At 30.7% G+C, this 10,812-nt stretch overlaps 1 protein-coding gene across 1 annotated transcript; it reads right to left on the bottom strand.

The window, feature by feature from the left end:
• Positions 1–2,170: 2,170 nt before the first annotated feature.
• On the bottom strand, positions 2,171–7,179 carry LOC113850947 (putative disease resistance protein At4g11170). Its single transcript, XM_027481454.1, has 6 exons — positions 7,147–7,179; positions 6,087–6,565; positions 4,163–4,998; positions 3,897–4,108; positions 3,503–3,799; positions 2,171–3,394 (listed from the first exon to the last, which is right to left on the bottom strand). Exons 2-6 carry the CDS (start codon positions 6,545–6,547, stop codon positions 2,171–2,173), a joined length of 3,030 nt encoding a protein of 1,009 aa, XP_027337255.1. The 5' UTR covers positions 6,548–6,565; positions 7,147–7,179.
• Between the last annotated feature and the right edge of the window lie 3,633 nt (positions 7,180–10,812).

Below are 10,812 nucleotides of genomic sequence, written 5' to 3'. Positions count from 1 at the left end.
TCGTTCCTATTTTAGACGAAATAGACAAATTAAAAATAAAAAAAATGATTTCGTCTCTCTTAAATACGAAACATAGTTTGACGTGGTAAAAATTTGCCCCAGACAAGGAATATATATATTTTTTATTTTGGTAAATAATTATTAAAAAAACATTAAAAAAATCATTAAGGCGAAGAAAAAAGCATAAAAATTGCACCCAAACAGACCTTGAAAATGTAAAAGAGCGTACCTTTGTGATACAGAGAACAATGGATTTTAGGGTTCGCACAGGGAATGGAGCGTTTGGAAGGAAGACAGAAGGTAAATGCAAAGAAATGAGAAGTGGGTGCTGGTGGTGTGTTCAGAGTGGATTCATTAAAAGGGAAACTGAAAGGATGTGGAAGGTAATTGCGCATGTTCTGAGCGCAAGTTTTTGCCAATTCACATAAGTTCTCTTTTTTTTTAAAAAAAAAAATTATAATAATTTTTTATTTTATTTTTATTTTTTTAAGAAGGAAAAGAATTCAATTCCCTTTTGTAGTATCATCTGACTATAATATCTATCCCAATACACATACAAATTCCTCTATGAGGCTATCTATTTCTTTATACAGATCTGTAGCAAATGATCATGTAAAGGTAACAAAACTAAAAAGGTAGATACTGACTTAGACCTAGCGCAGAAGGTCATAATGATAAACTACCCAAAATATAAATGTAGAGCAATGAAATAGTAGCAAGAAACCAAATAATCAGATACTAGAGGTATCAAAAGAAAGGATAGATATTTATGTTATTTTTTTTGTAATCACCAAGGGTATATCCCTCAACCAATAGCCGAAAATTATTCCCATTCGAGGTGGAGAGATAACTAAATTGAATCCCTGTCACACGCTGAAGAGACTACTGACTAATCAGCTATCTATCAACTGTATTGGCCTTTGTTGGTTATTTGCTTTTGTTATTTTTTTTCCCCTTTTTGATGAGGTTAGTGTTCTAAACAAAGAAAATGTGGCCTAATATTTATCAAAGCAATACAAAATTAGGTAAAATTTTAATTGGAGAATTTGCACCTACATGTTGTAAAAAATGATGAAATATCTCAAATGGGCTTCAAACTTGCAAAAGCAAATCCAAAATCATGCTCAAGATGCCAAAAGCCCAAGGAGAGGTCAATTCAAGAAGTCAACTATCAATGGTCAAAGTCAACGTCAATAGTCAACCTGGTGAGTTAGAAGTACACATTTTAAATCTGTATACTAGGGATGACGTGGCATTGAAGGTGCAGCTATGAAGATGAGCTGCAGCACTTGAAGCACATGCTGCCTCTGATGAACCTGATATTTGGTGTCCTAACATTTTGAAACATTTATAAGGACAATCTATTTATAGGTATACTAAATCCTCATTTCAAAATGGGCTCAAAACAAAAAAGCCCAAAAAAAATCTAAAAAAAAAAATCTATAAAGAGTCAAATAATTCCCAACTTAAGAATTAAAAAATCCACGTCAGAATCCCATTATGAATAAATTTTGTCGCAACATTCTTATTTTAATCACTAGGTTTTTTTTGTTTTTTGTTTTTTTTTTTAACTTCTATCAATCAGTTATATTGAATTAATGAGGTGATTTACTTAAATTTTCTATACAAATTATTTACTATAACTGTTAAAGAAAAATGTCAGCAACATATTTTTTTAACACATTTTTAGTAATTAGTTAAAATTGATTAAAAATTAACAAAAAAAAAAAAAACAAGAATCACACTCGTAATTTAATTTTTATTACTTCTATATTATTGATTCTTACTCTTACTTTTTAGTTTTCATTAATGTTTTTAATTTTCTAATCAAAAAATAACAAAAATGCAGATAACATTAATTTGACATATTTGATGGTAATCAAAGAAGCTAACATGATAGTTCAACAGTCGGCACTTAAGATTCAAATAGATGAACATACAGGTAGAGATTTTTTTTGAAAATACTGTCATCAACACTTTTACCACAGTAATCTTTCATGCTATTAAGAACTGGTAACTTCCTTGGTAGCTTAGTATGTTGCATACTAGCTAAAGTAATTGCAGCTTATAATATACTTTCTTCTACATCTTTAACTTGAACAACAGGAATGTTATATATAGAATGACATTAAGCACAACTCAACACCACTATTAAATGAAACTGACATATTCAGTAACGCAATCTCATTTGCTGAATCAAGTTTCGATATATTGGGGTGTTTATTGGGGTGACCCCAAATCCTTTTAGTAGCACCCTTTTGGGATTACTATCTTCGCTATACTTAGATGTCACCAATGCTGTAGCCTTGATTAAAAGCTTTGGTTGGATTTTGATTCTGCTATTTAGGTAGCTTGAACATCGTTGGTCGTATACGACACACACATGATCTAATGCAATTATCGGAGATGGCATTGAAGTGTATATTTCAACATTGTCCTCTTTCCTTTCACTGTCACCATCACTTACAGTGATGTTAAATTGCAATTTTTGGCCGAAAAATAATTGCTTGTCCTTGCTGAGGATGAAGCAGAAAATGAAGCCCAATAAAGGGGAATGTAGAGTAGAAGAGAGATCAATAATTATATAATCCTTTGTGGTCTTGTAAATCAACCACTCTGGAACACTGCCTCCTGGATACATGTACACTGCTTGATAAGAAACATGAAGATCATTGTAATCACTGTAATTTTCAATGCATTCATATTTTGGTGCTGATAAATGCTGGTATGCAAAATTCATTATGTTGACTTGTGCATTCAAACCAATAGCCATAAGAGAATCTTCATTCAATTTTGGGCAATCCCAAAACTCAACTCCTTTTCTATTTTCGTGAAGTTGTTGAGTACACAATAATGGGAACAACATGAACTCCAGTGATGTGCAATTGATGGCAATTATAGTTTCAAGAGATGCAGGAAGCTCTGGTAAAGCTTGAAGCTTAGCACAACTACGCACACTAAGATATCTCAGTCTTGTTAGATTCTTTATGCTTGAAGGCAAGCTATTAATTTTGGTGTTTTCTAGATGTAGAATTTCAAGCTTGCTTTGATGTCCAAAAGATGAAGGCAATTCACTGACACAAGTGTTTGACAAATTTAGTTCAATCATATTCTCTGATGTCACCGAGAATTCCCTTAGTTTGCGGCAGCCATGAAGGTCAAGATAACAAAGGGAGCTCAAATGGGAATCACTTGAGAGTTTGGTAAGGGAAAGACAACCACTTAGATTCAAACTCTCAAGCTTTTTAAGAGTGAAAATAGAAAGGTGTACACTAGTCAGCTGTTCACAATAACTAATATCCAATACTTTGAGATTTGTAGCTTTTGAAAAGTCTGGTAGCTCTTTTAAGAGTGCACAACCTTTGAGTATAACTTCTTTTAAATTCTCCAGATTCTGTTACAAAATAAAACAAGCGGAGACATCACGTGTGAACTTATGTTGATCATTTTATATTCTTTGAGTGTAGACTAAAATATTTAACTAGAAGACACATATACTTACTTTCACTCCATCCCAAAGCTTTTCCACTTGGCTACATGACAAATCTAATATCACAAGTTTCTCAGGAGAAAATTGCTCTGCAAGGAATTTCAAAGGACAATTTATCCAACGAAGATATCTTAGTTCAGTTGGAACATATTGAAGTCCTTCAGGAAAAGGATCTGTGCTGTAATGACTGTATTCATAATAAAAATCGAAAAATTGAAGTTTGTTCAGATTAACAAACATATGAGAGCTTAACTTCAACTTCTTAATCATAGGCAAGTCTGCCGTTATGCTTCTGATGGCCCTAGTCCCCTGACATCAAAGTAGAAAAAAAAAATTAAACAGACATTAAAAGCCACATTTCCTATACAAAATTCAAAGGTAATTTAAATTTTTTTAGATCTCTTACTGTATCATTTTTTAATACATGGAAAACGTCATCAGGATCCCCTAATCGACTGCGATTTCCAGGTTCTTCACTTGACTCTTGGCGAACTATCTCCCAAGCCATTTCTTGTATAATATCATGCATAGACACATAATTATCTTTAGAAACATTTATAAGAGCTTTATCTTTTAGCCTTTCCAACACAATAGTCACTGAATTATCACTTTCATGATCTTTCAATAAACTTTGTATGTAGTCTACTTTGAAATTCAATCTAATGAAAAAACATGCAAGATCTAAAAAAATCTTTTGCTCTCTGTGATCTAGATCATCATAACTTAGTCTCATTACATCATGAACTTTTTTACTTGGCAGTTTTTTAAGTTTGTCCAACTGACTTTCCCATGCTACCTTATCTTTTCCACAGAGAAGATGACCCAAAACTTTAAGAACTAATGGAATGCCTTTGGCATAATGGACCACCCTCTTTGATAGCTCATAATACTCCATATCAAGATGACTTTTATTAAAGGCATTCAAATTGAAAAGCTCAAGTGCTTCACCATAGCTTAATTCCCCAACCTGGTATATGTCATCAACTTTGTTGGCATTCAGTACTTGCTTATCCCTTGTCGTTACAATTATTCTACTACCTGATCTGAAGCAATCACGGGTTCCAAATAATTTTTCTACTTGATCCGGATCATCAACATCATCAAGAATAATAAGAACCTTCTTACGACCAATCCTTCTTCCAATATCACTGGACAATCCATTTGGTGTGTTAATTTGTACATCTTCTACTAATAATGCAGAAAAAAGTTTTTCTTTTAAAGAAAGTATCCCATGTCTTCTTGATTCTTCTCTCACATTTGCCAAAAAACAGCACCCTTCATATTTAAAACATAGTTTGTTAAATAATTCTTCTGCAATGGTTGTCTTACCGATGCCGCCCATACCCCAAATTCCAATAACACGGACGGCTTTTGACTCTTCACATAATAATGATTCCAAATGTGCAATTGATTTGTCAATTCCAATAAGTCCCTTTGAATTAACTGGGTGCTTACTCAACCTCATCAACACAAGATTGACAATTTCTTCAAGCAACTCAGCATCATTCCTAAGCAAATGAAGAGAAAGAAAATGTATGAAATTACCATGGTGGAGTTCAATACCCATGGCGGAACATTTCCTTACCTTTCCCTTCCCTTTCTCCTTAAATAGTGTTTGGATGGAGGGTAATGGAGGAGAAGGTCTTTTAAAATAACTTGTTTGATTATACTATTTGGACAGTAGGGAAAATATTTAGTTTTTTTTTATTGTACTGACTAAATTATTCTTTCTGGTGTGTTTTGTTTTGGTCAAATCCTTTTGTGATGCTTTTGAGATTCATTTATGTGGCTGTTCAGGCTGGTATTTGAACACTGATATAAACAAATTAAATTGTCCCGCAAAAGTATCTATCTTTGTTAGGATGAGGGTATCTGTTCTATATGCTATTCTAATTCTGAATCGTCCATCTAATTTTTGTTACACTGCTATAAAATCTGGTTGCTGTGGTCCTATGGCTTTAACAAGGTGGGGAATGAAATGAGTAGTACCTAACTCTATTGAAAGTATGCTTGCTGGATGGAATCTCAATAAATGTTCATGTGATTCTCTAATATGGAAAATTGTCCCTTGTGCTTTGTTATGGTATTTGTTAATTGTGTATCAGTGCCTTATATTTAGAGCGAAGAATTCCTTAGCAGATTCTCTAGTCAAACAAGGCTGCTTGAGAAACTCTGTACTTAGGACTTTATGTTAATTTTCTCCTACTTGAGCCGGGTATTCTCCAGCTTTTTTATCCTAAAAATTTCTGTTTTCCCAAAAACTGTTTATGATAATAATTTTACTTAACTTTCTCTTTTCTCTCCCTTGTAAACCAAAAAATTGTGTTTCCCTTCCCTCTTGTCTTTTCTTTTGAACCAAATAATGCATTATGGGGATCACAAATTACAATCACATGCACTAAAAAACCAGAATATTCCTGAATATCTCTAAATGAGTTCTTTAAAAATATATGCCATTTGGAAATTGAAAACATTTAATTATATTACATGGTTCTAATTTAAGCTTATATCTTTATGCTATTCAAGCAATCAACTTATAAAATAACAGGTGAACAGAGAGAAAATACTGAAGATTTAGTAAGAGAAAAATGCTTACCGAAAATCAGATGATTTGATCCCTGATAAATTAGCAGATTTGTTCAAAGCATCTCTCCACATTTGCACCTTGGACAAATTATACTTTTTTTCATGTTCATGTAGTGCATTTCCAAAACTCTTCTTTTGATGTCGTACATCGGTGGGATCGACATGGTAGAAAACAGGTATTACAATCTGTCCTTTTTTCTCTTTGCATTCAACTATTTTTACAAGTTCTTCCAAACACCAATGTGAAGAAGCATAGTCTTCAGAGAATATGATTAATGAAATGAATGATCCTTCAATTGCTCCAAGAAGTGATGGCGATATATCATCTCCTCTTCTAAGTTTATCATCAACAAAGGCAGTTATTTGCTTCCGAGGAAAAGCCTCAATCAAATGGCTAAGAAAACCTTGGCGGATATCCTTGCCCCTGAAGCTAACAAAAACATCATACTCTATTTGAGGATTGTTTGACATTGACTCTTCTGCTACACCCTTTAGATTATAAAAAGTAATAATATTCAGATTTTGCATAAAATCTATAATTTGATTATTATATCAAAATTTAGATATGACAACAGGGAAAAGGGCATGTCCTTTGCACAAATCTTCCTATTATGTCAATAGAGAATAGATTCTCTCATGTTAAATGTTTATATATCGTGTGTGCAAAATTTGTATTTTTATCTTTCCTTCTCCTATAAATGTTAATTAAACGAGACCTTTTAAAAATTAATAGAAAAAAGACAGAGATGCAAAACTTATGTAAAACCTAGCATGCACAAATACTCAACGAGAAAAAGAAATTAAAGACATAACAACTACAGAGTGAACAGGGGACAAAAATATAAGTACAATTATGAATTCTTCTCTGTGTGGTACATTGACAACATATACACGATTTCTCCAAAGTTCTTCCATCCATCCATCCATAAAAACACCATGAAGAAAAACATATTACATAAAAATCACTTGTGGGGAGCTTATAACATAAACAACACTCGATTTAACAGATAAACAATATGAGCAGCTTTATATCAAAGTCAAATTATAACATTGAAAAACAAATATATTACCTTTGCAAAAACTTTACTAACAATTTCTTTCTTCTTAATCCTTATTGCAATATCCAACAAATTCACCGGACGTTTTGAAATTCTCTGAAGCAAAGATAATTGCAAATATAGCATTAAAAAGAATTCAAGAGGAAAAGAAAAGTGCAAAATGAAAAGTAAAAAGACATCACTCACAAAGTTTAAAGGATTGTGACTTTTATACTTACAATAGGAGAATGTTTTGTTAAGCTCACTGTTCAGTTTATGAGAAAGTTTGTTTTTTGTGAGGTTTAGGGTGATAGTGAGACATGAGATAGGAGTCATATCTTTGTCAAACGATCAGAGATATACATTATAAAGATTATTTTAGTTGAAACCTTAGTAGTTCATTTTAATATTTTAATTATATGGTAGATATTCAGTTCTCTGTGCTCTGATCTCTCAAATGATCAGAAGAGATGAGAGTGTGTACCAGGTGAGAGATGAAAGTGTGAGAGAAATGAATCTCCACCGTATGATTAAAATGAACATTAAGGTTTTAACTAAGTGAAAAGATATTATTAGTAAGTCTTAAAATTCTTACACTTGATTTTGATCTGATTCTTTCATTTAATATCCTTGTATAGTTATATGACCAAGATGATTATTATCATCTCTCATGCTCTCACTAGATATGCAGGTGAACCGAATTTCAACCCTATAATTAAAATGAACTGTTCAAAATTTTATTAATAACTAAAATTATTTTGACCATCCATATAAGTCATATAGACACCATCACTCCTGTCACACTCTTAGTAAATATGCCTCCATATAAGAAGCACATCAAATGAGCAGAGAGGGGGGTGATCCTAGTCATATGAACATACATGAATAGTAAAAATTATTTTAGTTATAATTTTCATATTCATTTCAATCATTGGGTTAAAATTTATTTCTAGTGTGAGAGGTGAGAGGGATACAGGAAATACTTATCCACTTTATAGGGTCATGGATTTAGCTATGTTGAAGTGAGAGATTAAAGTGAAAAAGAGAGACTTTATTCATCATTGATTAATTTTTTTAAAAAAAAATTGTATCTACAACTAACTTTAAATAAATGGTAGATAAACTTTCACATTTTCATTTTGCATTTTTTTCTCGCGTTAGAGGAGCTAAATCCAGGGATCATTATTTCTTTCAACGAGGTCATTATTGTAACATGTGGAAAATAAATAAAGAAGTACAAAGTGCACCCTTAAGAGTAATTAACAGTCTTGAAAATAAACAAAAGCCAGGTAGTATCGATTCGAGTACTTTACTCCAAAAATTAATTATTTATACTCTACATATATTTTACTATAAAATATGTGATTAAACAAACAAGTATAAGGTAAGTTGACATGGAAACATATAAAGGTTCTAGTTTTTGCAATTCTTTATTCTCTCTCTCTTTCTTTCTTTCTTTCTCTCCCTATATATAAGATTAAATTTAAAAGAAATAAAAAAAATCAAGAATTAAAATCAATTTTATTTAACAGTTTCACTGTTTGAATATTGAATAATTAATATTGTATGTAACATTGCATATAATTATTTGGTTAATCTCAGTCTTTAGAGTTAAGTATAGACATCTGGTGATAGTAAAATTTTATTGAAAAATAAAGTATTTGTTACAGTACTTATGTATCTTTAATGCACTAAATGCTTTGTTTTCCAACAAAATCATTATGAAAAGGAGCAACCAAAATTTCACTTATCTTTTATCTATATATATATATATATATACACTTATTTCTAAATAAAGTATTCTCTTGAAATAAAGAGGTAACAGATAAATGTTATTGTTTTTTAAAATGAATCTTTTGATTTTGAAAAAGTTATTGAACTTATTAAAATTAAATCTGGGCTATGAATTAAGTCAAGTTTCTCTGTCTTTTCTGCCGATTGGTTTACTAACCCTATGAGTTATCTAGCTTATTATAACTTATTTTCTTTTACCTATTTGTATACGGGTTGAGTTACTCCTTCTAATCTCTTTATGTTATCTATTTTGGGTGTTTTAAACAAAATCATTATAAAAAGTTGAAATACCAACTCTCCAGTTCAATTTATTGGTTCATACTTAAACGCATTAACCAACTTTAAAGTAGAAACAAAAATATATCTTAACAGGATCGGAGTATACATATATATGATTAGCAACATTTTATTAAGTGAAGCTTAAACTGTAGTAATAAGTATCCAAACTCAATTTCTAAACCAATAAACGAACGGTTATTCTAATGTCTGCCAATGAACGCATGGTAAGAAATTATAAATAGAAGATTTATACTGAAAATTTGAATATTTATTAAACTTTGGTGCATTTTGAGTGTAGAAATTTTTACAATCAGCTAGAATACATCATAAATACGACTTTTATATTAATTATTACAAAATCAATAACTTTTGCTGATATGAAAATTCAGGATTAGATGACAGTGTAAAAGTAAATTAATTTATATTTATTATATTAAAATCATTAAAAATAAATCAGTGCATACTTTTTATTGAAATTTAAAACATTTAAGATGCTATTTTTAATATTTCTTAACATATACCTTAGCACCCATCACAAAAAATTGATAAACAAACAACTAGAATAGAACAGATTTCACATACATTATTTATACTGGAGTTTCTCCATAAGGACCCCATTTTCAGGTTAGATGCTGTAGTAATAATTCCTTCAGGCAATGCCTCATATCCAGAAGGCCAACGTTGTCTCTAGGGAAATTGATAAAGAAACATATTTAGTGGTGGTTCTAAATACTTACATCTTATAAATCATAGTAAAAGAAAGACATGAATTCCTCTAAGGGATTTTTTCATAGTACTTGTTAAAGATTTAATAACTAGAAAATTATTAAAAATAAGAGTAAAAATTTATTATAAATTATAGTAAAAATATATACATTACAGTTTTTCGATGTTTGCAAATTAAATTTTATTCAAGAATTTTAAAGATTCGTAATATACTTTGAAACATAAAAATTATTGTGATCTATTTTAAGGAAATTGCTAATATGCCTTATTTTGTAAGAATATTTGCTTAAATTTATGAAATGAAAACATACAGCCAAATTGACTATAGAAACATATGAAATAAGTTTTAACACAATCAATTAGGACATGAGCATGAGATAAAGAAATACAACATATTTTATTTGTGATGCTCCGGCATAAGAATGTGCCATGGATTAGAACTTGGGCACTCGGGAGTCGGGATCTTCTTTTGTCTCTACAACCTTGAATTTCACAAGGGATCCACAAGGTAACTGGAAGAGAAAAGAAACAAAAAGAAAATCATAGAAGTTAAAAAACAGATCTTCAGTTTGTGATTGGGAGTTTTTATTTTTGAAGTACTTTTAACTTAATTTTTAAAATAAAAAAATAATTGAAAATTCAAATCATTGACTTGTTCTGTATATAGGAAAAGCCTCTTCAGTTTGGGTTTAAAATTAAATTGACATCAAGATTTGAAATTTAAAATCCATCAAAAATTAAAAATTAGTTTATAAACCTGAAAACGTATTTAGCATTTTATAACTTCCAAAATTTAAATGATAAATAAAGTTATATAATCATATAAGCTAAGCAAGCAATTTTCTTACTTGATGTTTGCTATTCAACTCTCCTGCACTTTATCTTTGTCTGGAAAAGAAT

This window comes from Abrus precatorius, unplaced genomic scaffold (assembly GCF_003935025.1).
Source record: "Abrus precatorius isolate BTA unplaced genomic scaffold, Abrus_2018 Scaffold9, whole genome shotgun sequence".
NCBI classification, from domain to species: Eukaryota; Viridiplantae; Streptophyta; class Magnoliopsida; order Fabales; family Fabaceae; genus Abrus; species Abrus precatorius.
This window is presented reverse-complemented; position numbering and strand designations above follow the sequence as displayed.